General features: G+C 39.4%; 1 protein-coding gene across 1 annotated transcript in view; it reads left to right on the top strand.

Annotated features, from left to right (window-relative positions):
- Nucleotides 1-238: 238 nt before the first annotated feature.
- Nucleotides 239-16,023, top strand: part of TICAM2 (TIR domain containing adaptor molecule 2) — a 42,739-nt gene continuing 26,954 nt past the window's right edge. Inside the window, exons 1-3 of the mRNA XM_070462327.1 lie at nucleotides 239-774; nucleotides 5,810-6,055; nucleotides 9,456-9,587. Of these exons, the coding sequence (XP_070318428.1) occupies nucleotides 580-774; nucleotides 5,810-6,055; nucleotides 9,456-9,587 (573 nt within the window). The 5' untranslated portion in view covers nucleotides 239-579. The remainder of the gene's footprint in view (nucleotides 775-5,809; nucleotides 6,056-9,455; nucleotides 9,588-16,023) is intronic.

The raw sequence follows: 16,023 nt of genomic DNA, 5'->3' as shown, positions 1-16,023 counted from the left end.
CTCCTTCAGGGTACGAACCCCTGACGGCCAGGAGACCCCTTCTTTCCTCCCTCCCGGCGGCTCCCCCGGCGCTCAGCGGTTGCAGAAGCACTCCCCACCTACCGCCGGCCACGCCCCGTCTTCGGGCCCGCCCCGCCACGCACGCCACGCTGGCCCCGCCTCTCGGCCCGGGGTTGGCGGGGGCAGAGCTGACGCCTCGCGAGCTTCCACGTACGCACTCCAACGCCTGTCCCCGCGGCCCGGGGCGAGTACATCCGGGTCGCGGGAGCAGGCGCCCCAGGCTCCGCCTCGTCTCCCCCGATCCTTAGTACCCGCTTCCGGTCGTCGCAGGCCTTTTCCGCCTGTTCTCTGCCTGCCCTGTTTCCGCTCTCCGGGTCGTTCTGGCCTCTGCGCCCTGGTGCCTCAGTACTTTCCGCAGTACCCAGGGACTCCCTCTGCATTTCGACTCTCTCCGGGGCTCGGAGCCACGCGGCGGTGCGTCTTGGCGGCGCCGCCCGGACCGAGGCCTGCCGCGCCGCGGCGAGTTCGTGCAGACCTGACCCCGTGTCTCCCCAGCTCCGTTGAGGCCGCCGCCTCGGGATGCCCTGGCTGGGGTCCGCGCCGCGCTGGGCGGCCGCCGCGGGCCGTTGGGGCTGCAGGCTGCTCGTGCTGCTGCTGTTCCTGGTGCCGGGCCCCGGCGGCGCCTCCGAGATCACCTTCGAGCTGCCGGACAATGCCAAGCAGTGTTTCTACGAGGACATCACGCAGGGCACCAAGTGCACTCTCGAGTTCCAGGTACTGCGGGCACAGGCAGCTGCCGGCCGCAGCGCGCGGCTCCAGGGCCGAGGCCGTTTGCTCATTCTGTGTCTCATTTCAGAATCACATCTAGGTAGCCGATGCAGGCCGTTTGGCTTTCCTTTCTGAAACCTTGAGCATTAAATAATTAAGAACAGATATTAAGATACACGAATTCCAGAAATGCTTCCTGTGTGTGTGACTTTTCCATCCATTCTCTAATGTCCTTCATTTTGAACTTTCTTCCTCAAGAGCTAAAAAAAAAAAAAAGTTACTCCTGTTGTATTGTGCCTTACGTCAGTTCGCCACTCTCTAAACGACACCTCCACTTTCATCGTATTTCAAGTGCTGCCAGTATCTGACTCCATTGCTTTTCAGCTTTTCCATGGATGTTAGGACTATTGGTTAATGTCCCTTTCGTTGGAAGAGCTCTATTCCAGACCAGATGACCATCTGCCAGAGGTTTTGTAGAAAGAATTGCTGTGATAAGTGAAAGGCACTTTTTCTTTGGAATAATATAAAAGTGCTTATTTAACAGATGTCGTTTCTTAACTTGGAGAAGGACATGGCAGCCCACTCCAGTGTTCTTGCTTGGAGAATCCCAGGGACGGCAGAGCCTGGTGGGCTGCCGTCTATGTGGTCGCACAGAGTCGACCACAGCAGCAGCAGCAGTAGCAGTTTCTTAACTTGGTTCATTTCAGTTCCGTTCAGTCGTTCAGTCGTGTCCGACTCTTTGCGACCCCATGAACCGCAGCACTCCAGGCCTCCCTGTCCATCACCAGCTCCCGGAGTCCACCCAAACCCATGTCCATCAAGTCGGTGATGCCATCCAACCATCTCATCCTCTTGGTTAGAACATTCTTTACTCTCTTTTTTACTGATGGTTGACTTCGCATATTTGAACAGCTATTGAGTACTAGGTGCTGCTGATAACAGAAGTGAAGAAAACAGATACGATCGCTGCAGTCATTCTTGATTCTCTACCCATCCTACCTTCTTTTCTTTATTAGTACTAGTTCATTCTATAAAATTGTGCTTTAAGAGCAGTAAGAATAGGTGATAAGCGTTCTGATCTTTGGGATCTCTTGGCTTCCTTTAGGAAGCGATTTGATAGCAAACTGTAAAGGATAAGTTATGAATGCTTAGATAAGGAGAAAGAGGGAATGGACTTTGCAGGGTCATTATGGAAACCGTGACTGGGAATTTGAAGAACTGTGGTAATTACGACTAGAAATTTGAAGAAATACTGCAGCTGGGAATAAGGAGCCAGAAGAAGGGAGGTCAGCAGAGGCCAGACCATGTGGTGCCCAGCTGGTTGAGTTAAAGATTTTAGTTTTTCCTGAGAGGATGAGAAGCTATCTTAGGGTTGTAAGCAGTGCAATGACAAGTTCTAAATTTTCTGGGTAGCTGTCGGGGTATTAACTTGAGCAGGTAGAGAAAGTATTGAGAGCTGCCAAGTAGATGTATCAGTAAAAGACTGATTAGGAGGCTGTTGTAGTGATTCAGGCTGAGGCTAGGGTGGTAGCAGCAGGGAGAAGGAAAGTGAAAGGTGAAAGGATGGGAGATACTCTTTATGTAAAATCCACAGAAGTTGGTGGTAATTTGGCTACAGTGAGTGAGGGAGGCCAAGGATGACTCTTTAGCTTGCTTAACTTCATGAGGACAGAAAAGATGATGGCAAGAATTGTAATGTAAAGTGTCAGTGAAAAGTTTATTTCTTTGAACTTAAATATTTCTTGACTTATGCATGCAGATGCTTGCAGATGCTTGGTGGTGAGAGTACTATTACAGGCTAAAAAAATCAGCATCTGTTGTGTGGCAGACAGTATACCAAGCATTTCAGGTGTAGTATTTAATTCCCTGGACAACCCGATATGAGATGGATAAAGCTTTTTTTATTACTCATTTACTAGTGATACCCAAGGTCCCAAACTGTAGCAGTAGCAGAATTAGTATGCAGTTCTATAAGTTCTTAACTGTTGTACTACCTCTGAAAGATAAATGAGGCTGACCTTGACCTCAGGGACCTGACAGGCACATAGTCATGTAACGTTAAGTGCAGTAATGAAAGTACACCCCAAGTATTGTGCTGGCTGAAGATGGAGAATCATCAGCGGAAATTTAATGGAGGGTCTGCTGTGTGAGCCGAGTCTGGAGGGATAAATAATAGTTACTCTACAGCTGGCAGAGGGGAAAAGGACTTCCTCAGCAGATATGTTATGTTTGTGAGACTTAATTCCAGCAAGCCTGAAAATTAGCCTGAGTCGGCACTGAAATATACTGAGTAGTAGTGTTGCTTTGTAATTATGGATCTGAGGACTTTAGGGGCGATTTATACCAGTTTGTCGGCGCTGTACATTGGTAACAATGAGACTGATGATTTGTGCGTGCTCAGTGTGAGTCCCCCGAGAGTCTGCTACTGAGAATGGTTACATGGCAGAAATATGCTTATGTGAACAGCAAAATATAAAAAACCCTGTCAAGACTCTTGTTTTGGGCTCACTAGTTCCAAAATGTTTCCTGTACATCTGGGTGGTTCCTGACCCCAGAGGGTTTACTCTGGCCTCGTTCCTCACAGCGAGGACAGGGGAACCCGGACCTGACCTCTTGTGTCCTCTTGCTGTGAGACAGCTTTTGGCTATGATGTTTGATACTGTAATCTCTTCCTGTAATCAGTTGTAGATTTGTAAACATAATCATTTTGGGTCCTGTGCTTCTTTAGCAAACAGACCCTGTGTAACTTGTCACTGTCAGTGCAGAGACTTGTTCAGAGAATTCTGGCATTCTGGTGTTTTTGGAACGCAGTGCACAGGGTATAAAAGGTGCTGAGACTTCCTTGAAGAAGTGCTGGGAGCAGCATGCTGTCGATGACAGGTTTGGGTTTTTCTGTAGGCCACAGGAACTGTCAAAAGGTTTAAGACACGTGGGGAGGGAGGTGTTACCCTCTTCTGGTGGAGATGCTGCCAGATGTGCTTCAGTGCACAGGGCAGTGCAGCCCTACAGCAAAGACTGTTCACCCCAAATAGTCCAACCGAGGTTACGAACCCTGGGTTAGACAGAAGAGGGACTGGGTTCTGGGAAGACCTTTTAGGAAGTTGTGGCAGTAGTCCTGTCTGGACTGTGGATCAGGAACAGAAGAGATGGAGTGAATTTGAGAGAAGCAATAATGTCGACATTCTGTGACTAAATTGGGCAGGTAGGGACACATCATTCAAAATGATCTCATTTCTTTCTCACATGATCAGACGGATTGTTAGCCCCTGGTGGCTCAGTGGTAAAGAATTCGCTTGCCAATGCAGGAGATGCAAGCGACATGGGTTCAACCCCTGGGTCGGGAAGATCCCCTGGAGAAGGAAATGGCATCCCACTCCAGTATTCTTGCCTGGGAAATCCCGTGGACAGAGGAGCCTGGCGGGCTACAGTCCATGAGGTTGCAAAAAGTTGGACATGACTTAGCCACTAAACAACAGTCTTTATCTGAAGTAAGATTATTTGTTTTAAAGTTTGGTAGAAGAAAGTGGCAGGATGATCAGTTTTGGTTCTGTTTTTTGTTTGGATGTATGTTTTGATTATTTAAAGTACTGTGGTGTTAAGTGTGAATAATTGGGTCTGTAAAATGCAGTCAGTATTTCACCTATAGGAAAGGTTGTTCACTTTTGGTGAAAAGGGGAATACCCAATTGATAAGACGTCATTTTTGTGTCAGATGTTATATCTATATGTTAATATTTGCCTGTTTTACAGTTTCCTAAATGCCCAGTTACATATCATTTAATTATCGAAATGATCTTGTAGTTTAGTTATTCATATCTCTTTAGTGACAAAGGTCATGTAAGTAACCAATCTTCTTTGAAGTCCAGAGTTTGATCTCTTGTTTTACAAATCTAGAATGTCAATACTGTGCTAGACCAGAAGGGTCAAGCTTGAAAACATCAACACGTCCAGTGGTGGTTGGAAGCCCTCCTCCCCGTGTCTCTCCTCCTCGGGGGACACAGGCACCCTGGGACTCTTCTCCTGTCCCCTCTCCCTCCTACTGTTTCTCCTCTTTACTTCTTTGCTTTTTTCTCTCTTACACTTGCCCTGGTACCTCTTCCTCTCTTCATTTGTGTAATTCAGATGGCTCAGGTATGCTTATGCTGAATAAGCATAACCCCTTGAAAACAGTTCCAGAGTCCTCTTCAGAAGCATTTCACCTACCTCTGCTTTCCTGTTAAATACAGGCTTTGCAGATGAACAAAAGATTTATCTGCTTTTGCATTGTTCTGTTTTGGTTTTCCTTTAATCACACATGTTAAAGTAAAGTAGTTTAATCATTTATGCTTCTCTTGGAAACAAGTTTATAATAATGATACACTCTTAGAACAACCCACAAGTCAATTCTCTTCAAACTATAATTCAAAACAAAGTATGCATCAGATTCCATGTAACTGACCTATAAAAGAACTTAAGAAACACAGCCTGTTTGTAATTGGCAGTAAAATGAGTTTCAGTTCTATACATATAATAGCATGGGGTGTCAGGCTAAAAGACTGACCTACTTTATGGCTTCACTGAACAGTCTGTGAGTGCTTGGATCATGCTAATGGGAAATAAGGTAAGGAAATTTGGGGAAGGAAAATAGTACGTGGCAGTTAGCTTAGGGCCAAGAGTACAAGTTTGGCATTCAGCCTCTTAATAGGTGAGTAATCTTGGATAGATGATTTATTTTAACTCAGGTTCTTCGTTTGTAAAATGAGGGGGAAATACCCTCCTGTAGGGTTGTGGGGAGAATTAAATGATGTAACTGGAACCATCTTCTGGCGTGTTGGTTCATTCCCTCTCCTGTCATGAGGAAGTGTGTTCAGTTTCTGTAAAGCTTTAGTTGAACTGAAATCTGCCTCCCAGGACCCATCCACTGTTAGAAATCAAGAAACATAAATTGGCTGTGATTGTTTTAAAAGCCGTATACAGCCGTTTTAACAGGAAACCTGGCTGATTTCTCAGGCTTGTTACCTGCAGTGGTCCCTTCATTTTCTGTTTGTTTTCCTCTTCTGTAGGTTATTACTGGTGGTCACTACGACGTAGACTGTCGACTAGAAGATCCTGACGGTAACGTGTTGTACAAGGAGATGAAGAAGCAGTATGATAGTTACACCTTCACAGCCTCCAAAAACGGGACATACAAATTTTGCTTTAGCAATGAATTTTCTACTTTCACACATAAAACTGTATATTTTGATTTTCAAGTTGGAGAAGACCCACCTTTGTTTCCTAGTGAGAACCGAGTCAGTGCTCTTACCCAGGTAATAAAAAGTCGTATGTTTAAAGGGGGGAAAGGGCATAATATAATATGCATTAACTCATTAATGAAACACCAAATTTTGTGACTTTAACCCAATCTTTAAGACCTATCTTAACTCTCACAGTATATTAGGCATTTCACAGAGAACTTCAGACTCTTTTAGTGAAGACCAGTGTTAAAGTATTTTATGAAAAGAAAATAGACATTAAAATAGGAGGATCACTTTGGTAGAAACGTCATTAACAAAGGAAGTTTAAAAGCCTAAACAGTGCTCCAACATTCTGAAGCATTTTCTGTAATTTATGGAGGAATGTTGCTATTGTAACTTAGCAGGTTGACATAAGTGGAAGCAAAGTGATGCCATAATTAATATATACCTATGTATATATTTGCATACACACACTTTTATACAAGTATTTAGTGTTATGCAGACTGCTGTTAAAATAACTTGTGCTGTAACTGAAGGTTAAATAGTAGAGATTACTAGTAAGTCATCTAACAAAATAGTTAAGGTAGCTAAATTGGGTTTTATTTTGAAGAAGAGCTTAATGAGAGAAAGATGGCAAGAGAAGTTTAGAGCCAGTGAACAAATACTGCTCAGGTGATGAGAAGGGCTATTTTATTTCTAGTTCAGATACCGTAGGAGCTTAAAGTATGCCTAAAAGATACTCAGTTTGGTTTCCAAAAGAATTATTTACCACTTTCCTATTAAAAGCTTGAATTGGATTTCCTTGTTTCCAGGTTCCAGGTAGTCTCTTGACCAAGATCACATAGTGATAGAGGCACTTTTTAAAGAGTGTGTCAGAACCTTAATTCATAAACCTATTATAAACATTAATAAGATGTGTTCAGATGTCCTTATTTTTAGTGATGTTCTTTTTATTTTAGCATCATGTGTGAACAGCACTTTGTACAAAGGTTTTTTGGGGGACTATTGTTTATAACTCAACCTTGAGCAGTTTTAATTTGTGTAATACGATAGCTTGCTTTAAAAACCTAAGTAGATAAATGCTTTTAGGATCACTTAACCTCCTTTATTTGTTTCATATTTTTAAGCTTTTCTTATTTACATTTTTCCACTTTTAAAAAGTCTCCTATAAAGCAGCTGTTCACGCAGTAGAGTTTAAAAAAATTACCAGCTGAGAAATGGCCAAATAAATGGTGAGTGAGTGAAGTTGCTAGTGTTTTGCTAAATCACCATTTTTTCACCATTAATAAATAGAATGACTATAGTGTAAAGTAGATGGTGTTCATATATAAAGACTGGTGGGGAATTTTATAACAGATAGATCTGATATCCCCTAAATCTAATCATCATTCGCAAATGCAGAGATAAGTAGATATTAGCATGTCTTCTGATAAGATGCAGTAAGTCCATTACATTGCCTGTGTGGTATTCCCATTCAGAATATTACAACTGAAACCCATGAAGTCTGTGGCTCCAACTATAATTTATAAGAAATACGGAGGATAGAGGAACACCAGGGGAATAATCAACAAAATCCAGGAAGTGGGAAATGCTAATGGAGAGAGGACCCCGTTTTTTCAACAAGTAGATGGGAAAGGGGGTAAAAAAACAGGAAGAAAACCTAAAGATTAACGAAGACTTGAAAGACATATCAGCTAAATGATTATATTGACCTTGTTTGCCTTCTGATTGGGAAACAACTTTTGTTGAGGTGTTTGGGGAAATCTGAACACTGTCTTTTTCCTTCGGGTCATGCCATGTGACTTGAGGGATCTTAGGAGGGAACTAACCTCCTTGGATCAAACCCAGGCCAAGGCAGTGAAAGCTCTGAGTCCCGACCACTAGATGGTTAGGCAGTCTCCACTGGCTTTATATCTGATAACTTTTAAGGAGTTATTCTTACTCTGTTACAGTGCCACTGGGATTATATTTTTTAAATTGTTACCTTTCAGAAATAAATATGAAATGTAGAAGTATAGCTGAAATGGTAAAATATATGAGATATACTTTAAAATAATTGGAATGGGGAGGAAGATAGGTGAAATAAGATTAGCCGTGTTTAATTATTGACATGGGGTTCATCATACTAGTCTCTATACTTTTGAAGACATGAGAACATTTCCACTTTGAAGGTAGAATGAAAAAGAAAACTAACACCACCTCAAAAATTGTATGAATCCATGTAAGTAGTTCTTTAATTTCTGTGATTTTCTCTAGTTCAGTAATTCTTAACCTGTGCCCTTTTGTCATGATTCAAGAATTCCTTGAATGCTCTGAATTTGTGTCAAATCCTTGTTTTTATACATACTTTTCAGAGGAAGAATTCTTAGACTGTTCATCGTTTTGAGACAACATAGAAAGCAAAGAAATGCTAGAAGCACCTGTCTACCTCTTACTAAAACTTAGGAATCATTCTTTTTAGTACATGCTGATCTTCCATTCCTAGGAACCAAAACAAAACAAGAAGCAAAAAAGTTTGAGTACTCTAATCAGTAAATTCAATTTGTAGACCTCCTAATCTCTCATGCTTTTTAAAGAAACTTTCTCTGAAATATTTTTGTAACTATTCCTTTTCTACTTATTTTGGTAGAACTTTATTAAGTACTTAAATTATTTTCTAATGTCTATTATTAAAATTACAACAAACTCATTTTTTTAAAACTCCTAATATGTGGTTTGTGATGTAAAATAAGTATAATAAAACCTATAGCTCACTGCCAGGATTAAATTTTCAGCAGTAGAAAAATATTAAACTGGTTGTTTGTATACAACAACCAGAAAAAGTAGACTCTTAACCCTTCTCAAGCAAATAGTGTAATGTAGAAAAAGGTAAGATGTCATCAGATGAAGGCCCACTGACTCACAGTGAAAATAAGACTTACGTCCCACTGAGAACGTATTTATTGGTTTTGTTGACTGGAATGAGGGAGAAACTTAGCAGAGTGGTAAATGTGGGGGGGAAAGTTCCCACTTTGAAGTTTCAGCTGTTTTTAAGATACTTGAAATAACTTTGACTGACAGTCTACTTTTATGCCATGTTTTGCTTACTTTTTTATATACATGGACTTTGATTCATATGCATATCATTGGTCAAAATTGCTGACCTGCCATTCTCTTCCTCCTGGAGAAACCTGGCCTTAACACTCTGTCGCCGCCAGCCCTCACTGGCTCGTGGGTCCTCTGGCACCGAACGGATGCCGCAGCTGCCACCCTCCAGCTTGGGGCAGCCAGCTGCCAGGCATCCTGGTGGGAGCGAGGGAAGGGGTTGCTCTGCCAGGACCACTGACGTGAATGAGTGAGTGAGTGAGTGAGGGCCAGTTCAGTGGGATGTTAGTCACGTGAGGACTTGGATCAGATTGAAGGAAACGATGGATGTGCTAGATGGACTGTACAGGAAGTATGAAACCTGCTAACTGAAACTCTTCCTCTTTAGATGGAATCTGCCTGTGTTTCAATCCATGAAGCTCTGAAATCTGTCATTGACTATCAGACTCACTTCCGCTTGAGAGAAGCTCAAGGCCGAAGCAGAGCTGAGGACCTGAACACCAGAGTGGCCTACTGGTCAGTAGGAGAAGCCCTCATTCTCCTCGTGGTTAGCATAGGGCAGGTGTTCCTTCTGAAAAGCTTTTTCTCCGATAAAAGAACCACAACAACTCGTGTTGGATCGTAATTTGAGAATTGATGCACCATTGCCGCTGTAATATTGCTGTCCTCTAATTAATTTTAGGTACCGAAGAACTTAATATGGCAACATTTTTAGAACCTTACTCATACACTTGTTGGGGGTGGGGGATGTACAATGCATATCCCCAAGCTGTGGAAAGGACACCTTTTTTTATTTGTAAAGGTAGAAAAACTTTGGGGCTTATTTTGGGCTATTCGTAAATATTCAACACAATGATCTATACTTTTCTGGGTTGTTTCTATCTACTCTTGGCACACTAAACTTTGGTAATTTTGATTCCTCTTATCCTTTTAAAAGTACTTTTCTTGTAAGCAGTGGATATTTTAAATGAAGCCTTCAATTTAATGCCGACGTGTTGTGGAGGAGGAAAATTACCTTTTAGTTGTTTATAGTAAATAAAGTTTTGTTTTTAAGAAAACCATATGTGATTAACTGTAGCCCAAACCCTATTCTGCATTGTTTAATTTTATGAGGAAAAAAATCTAGCATAGAAATGTTAGTTAATATTGATATAATTTTAAATTGACACATCATGGTTTAATTTATTTCTCAGTAGCTTGGAAAATGTCATTTTGTTGTTTGGGTTTATTCTGTGATCTATGACCAGATATGTTATTTTTTTTTTCATAAAGACATTTTTACCACACAGGAACTAGTATGTTTCAGTAACAGAGTTTACAGAGACCTTAAAAATCAGACTGTTGTTAACAGGTAGAATAATTACAGAATAATTTAAGACACTACAATGGGGAGCAAATGACATGAGAAAACTTTTAGTGAGTTATCAGCACACATTACATTTTCAGTGCTTTTACAAAGAAAAAAGGTGATCTGTTTCATTAAACATTGAATTGGCTAATTCTTGCTCTAATGTGGCTTTAATGTCGGGAGTCACTCCTAGCTTTAATTGACCGTTGTTAATATAAAAGTAAAAGTGTAACAGTGCCATACATTTTATTCTAGTGGGTGTGATGCACTGAGAAGTTAGTTTCTTTGCTTTTTTCTTTCTTTTTCTTCTTTGTTTTTTGGGGTTTGTTTGTTTGTTTTTTTCCTTGCACATGTAATTTGTACAATCTCTGATTTAGCAGCCCTAAGATGATTTAAACATTTAGAATGCTGTGTGTGTGTTTCTTGTTTGATAATCTTCATTGATTGTACTGCATTTAATGAGTATTAAATAGTGCATTTTCTGTACACTATAGGATTTAGTCTGTGTTTGTATTTTATAACTTGCATAGATTGAGCTGACTGAAATAAGATTTTGTTCCAGATATTCTAGGATAGAATACAAGATGATGCAAAATTGTGTTTAAAGCTCTTATGCTGTTCTAAAAAAAAAAAAATTACGACTGCTTTTTGCCATGTTTCTCCCCCCTACCTGAAAGTGGTGAGTGCTGAACATGACTGGCATATTTTTAGGACTTTGGTATGTGGTACTACAGAATACAGATTGGACAGCAATTTAAATCCCTTAACTGCCACCAACTAAAAGTTAGCTCTTAATTTTAAGTTGTCTTAAAATGCACATACACTTCTGCATGTAAGAGCAAGGTGAATTCAGGTTGTCCTGCTTGCTAATTTAAAATACGACAGTGTAGCAAAGGATAAACATACTTTCAACCCTTTAATTCTAAAATGTTTGAAGACCAAATAGCTACTCCTTCAACAATATTTATCAATGGATTAAGAACTGAAACTTAAGATTTTACAGACTGTTGGGGTTCTTGCCCTGCAGCTTTTTAAGTGTCCCTCTGTGTTTAGATTTGCAGATTGTAAAGAGTACTGTTAAAGTGATAAACCTGAGAGTATGTTGAATGTCCTTTTCTGGTTGCCTGCCTGCTCTGTCGTGTTCCGATAGTTAACACCATAATTAAGCAGAGTTGGGTATCATCACAGTGCCAAGTCTGGCATAGATAATAGTGATTTAATCTGTACCTATCTAAACTTCATGATATTTAAAGACTATTACCACAAATAATTTGTGATGAAACTACTGAGGTATATTAAAAAGTTTTAAATCACCACTGTTACCTGTTGTAGAAAATAATACTGACTTAATCTAGTCTGTAATTGGTTAAAGTTTGATGGCTTGTCTATATTCAATTAGGTATGTATATAAAAATTAGAAAATACATGTCTACCTGGATATGAATAGTAAGTAGAACTTTTCCTTCTCCTATATAATTTGTAGCTTATCTTTTTTCTTTAATCCTTTCATAACTTGTTGCAACAGTTTGAATTTCTCAAATGTTTATATTTGGACACGTGGCTCAGAATACTTATTTAAACATCATCAGCTGTATATATTTTTAAAGTAGAATAAATAATGGAAAGGGACATAATATGCAAGTTTATACTAAAATTCCAACTGTGTGATGATAACATTTAAAGATATTATTTTGTTAATAATCTAAACATTCTTTTTATTAAAGAAGCAGATGGTCTGGAGTTCACAGCTTTCATCCTGGCTTGATGAAAATCAACTTTGAAAACACAGTGGACTGAAAAGCAATTAAAATTGCTTTAAATTCTTTTAAAGATTTTCTTTAAATCTCTACTATCCAGTTTTGCTTCAGTTTGTAAATGTGTAACATTTATGGTTAAATAGGACAAAGCAGACCCTATTGACTTTTGTTTTCAAAAATTAAACAAATTGATATATAAATTATTTAGAGGGCATTTTCATTTACTTTTGAAAAGAAAAAGAAATTTGTCTAAATGACACATGTTGGTTCTGCAGGATTGTACCAATCAGTTCTTTTAGAATAAAAAAAAAACTTCCAACAAACTGACTTCACTTATTTCTGTCAAGATTTAAGTCTTTTTAAAGCTCCTTATCAACTTAGACCTTGGAGTGCAGTTTTGTAGCAAGAGAGTGATAATTTATTTCATATTTCATTGAAACATTTTAGGGACTGACCAACAAAGTAAGTTAAAGAAGAGGAATACAACTTCTAATCACCTCACTTTTTAACCTTCTTTTTCGTTTTCTTACTGAAAGTTAGGGGGAAAGGAAGTTTAGCCTTCAATTCCCTAAAAAGCTTCTTAGTTTTTAGGTAAGGTAACATTTGGTTGTGTAATATAAAGTTTTCTCAATGTTGTTCCCCCTTTATAATGTCATGGGGGACACTCTGGCTCCTAGGCCCAAGTCTACAAAAGTAGCAGATAAATAACAGTAATACAGGTTAACATCAGTCTTTTACTTGTGTTGACCCATTGCATCTTTGCAATAATCCTCTGAAGTAAGGATATTATTCCCATTTTACAGATGAGGAAATGGAGGTTAAGAAACCTGACCGTATATCAGTAATTAGCAAAATATGAATATGAGCCATGGCAATGTGGTCCCAGACCCCTCTTTCTCAACCACTATGCGGTAGTACCTACAAATACCAATAAAGAAGGATCTCTGAAGGCTTAGCAGTATACCTCAGTAGTGGTTCAGTGCTTTGGTTTTGGAGTTATAGCCAAGATCAGGTCATGGTTGGGTGATCTCACACAAATGATCTTGTTAACTCCATATATTTCTGTTTCTTCATTTGTTAGTAAGCTTATTTCTACTACAGTGAGAATATAATGAGATGTTTATTATAAAGCACTTTGGCTCCATTCCTATCATATACAAGTGCTTAATAAATAATAGCTAGTTTTTGTCATTGGTTCAATTTAATCTATTGATCTTTCTTTAGTTCTTAAACTTTTTACTGTAACCTAAGCTCATATGGCTCTTAAATAATATATAACAAATACAGAAGTCCATAGTGTACATAATAATCTGCTAGGAGTTTCAAAAATGAGTAAGATAATGTGACCTCCAAGAACATAACAGTTCGGGGAGATGAGATAGCTATGTGAGGAGCTAATGTTAAGTAAGTCATGAAGCAGAAAGAACTTGAGGTTTCTAAGATACCTAGAGGGTGCTAAAGGAGCAAGAAAAAATACATAGATCAAAAGACTTACTCCCCATGGCATTTTGCTTTGTCCTCTTCCAGAGTGGGGAGGAGGCATAGTTGTCTAGCTGGGCCAGCAGGTAAGTGAATTAATCTCTAAATCAGGGATGTCTATTTATTGGTACAGATCAAAAAATATTTTGTAACTAGTAAAGGTGATCTCCTGAAAAACTTATCCATCTCGGTTGTTTCCAAATTCTAGAGGAAAATACAGGGATGTTATTGCTAAACCACAATATATGCTATTTTTCAGTCTACATTTCTCCATGTCATCCACAAGGTAGCATCAATAGGATGCTTACGTTCCTTGCTGAAATCTAGAAATAACACAGCGTCTGGCATGATATGTTTTTAGTGTTGTAATTACTAGTGACTACTACTGCCTTGTGGCTCAGCTGGTAAAGAATCCGCCTGCAGTGTGGGAGACCTGGGTTCGATCTCTGGGTTGGGAAGATCCCCTGGAGAAGGGAAAGGCTACCCACTCCAATATTTTGGCCTGGAGAATTCCATGGTGTGTATAGTCCATGGGGTCGCAGAGTTGGACACGACTGAGCAACTTTCAGTCACTCACTCACTACTACCTTAAAAAGAGAAGGGAACACAGGAATTTCGGAAATTGTGGTTCACAGAGTAAAACTGACCAGTAGTCCACCATTTACTTTGATGTGTTTCAGTCTATAGATTAATGTATATATTTTTAAAGAATTGGTATTATCTATAACAAATTTTTAAAACTCTTAAGAATTGTAAACAGGGTATTAAACATGTACAGCTTAAAGAGAAATAAAATTATAAAGCACATACTCAATAACCCATGCTCAGATTAAGAAATGTAGTATTGCCAACACCATAAAAGGCTCTGTGTATCCTTTCCTGACTACATCACTGAATTTCTTCATTAGAGATAACCAGTGTTTCGCTTGTAATGAAAATTTTTTTTCTTTTTACTAGTTACGTATGCTAGTTCTCCCACTTTAAAAAAATTTTCCAAGTAATCACAAACTCAATGTGTTTGAACATTTTGTTAATATCAAATTGCTGTCAGCCTGCCTAAATGCATGCTTACTCATGTGCTTCCGTCCTCATCAGCCAGTAACAGTTCAGTATGGTCATTGGACCATACTTTGAATAGTACTGATGTCTGCATTCCTGAAAAATGTCTAAAAAGTCAGGCAAAAGTAAACATTAATAAAGTGTATTGGAATGTTAAATTTTATTTAATAAATTAGATGTTACATATATTCCTTTGTGACTTTGTTTAGCGGAAGTCATCCATGTTAATGCACAGAGCTGTAGTTTCATTACTTTGTAGTAGTCCATCATATAAATATACCAAAGCTATGGTCTTTTCTACTATGATGGCATTTGAGTTTTTCCTAGGGTTTTGCTGTTCTAAAGCCACTATGAACATTTTTGTATATTATGTCCTGTTTGCACATACGTATCATCCCATGAGAATACCAGGGCTTCCCTGATAGCTCAGTTGGTAAAGAATCCACCTGCAATGCAGGAGACCTGGGTTCGATTCCTGGGTTGGGAAGATCCCCTGGAGAAGGGAAAGGCTACCCACTCCAGTATTCTGGCCTGGAGATTCCATGGACTATACAGTCCACGGGGTTGCAAAGAGTTCGACACGACTAAGTGACTTTGAGGATACATCTAGGAGTGGAATGTTTGCTTAGAGAGTATGTGTGTCTTCACTAGGTGACATCTAACTTTTTAAAGCAATAGTATCAATTAGTGCATTCACCAGTAACAATGGAAAGTTCCACATTTGTGCTGTTAGACTTTTAAAACTTAAGAAAGTCTCCTGGGTTTGTAATGTTGTAAAGGCAACACTAAAGAATTTGAGAGGAGCGTCCCTGGTGGTCTAGTGGCTAAGACTCCATGCTCCCAATGCAGGGGGCCTGGGTTCAATCCCTGGTCAGGAAACTAGATCCCACATGCTGCAACTAAGCCCCGTTGCAGCCAAAGAAAGAATTTGAGAAATAATGATTCGAAGAATAAAATCCACCCATAAGTCCGTTATCCATTTTGATGTTTTTCAGTTATTTTTCTAGATATATGTGTATATTTTTAAAGAAACTGCTGTCAAACCTCACTGTTGAATCATATTTCTATGAGGTTATTTTTTTCCTCAGGTTTGTCCACCACATGGATTTCCTCTTTCGTAAAATCCTTGTTCAAATATTTTACCCATTTAAAAAAATTGAATGTCTTGATTAACAGGATTCCTTTATATATTCAGGAGGTTAATCCTTTGGTTATAACTATTTCAAATATCTTCTCACAGTTTGTGTTTATCTTTCTGCTTCTAGTGAAATACATCAGTCTTTTCCCATCTTGTTGGTGTTTTAATGTGTTGT

Source organism: Odocoileus virginianus, unplaced genomic scaffold (genome assembly GCF_023699985.2).
Source record: "Odocoileus virginianus isolate 20LAN1187 ecotype Illinois unplaced genomic scaffold, Ovbor_1.2 Unplaced_Scaffold_3, whole genome shotgun sequence".
Taxonomy (NCBI): domain Eukaryota; kingdom Metazoa; phylum Chordata; class Mammalia; order Artiodactyla; family Cervidae; genus Odocoileus; species Odocoileus virginianus.
This window is presented reverse-complemented; position numbering and strand designations above follow the sequence as displayed.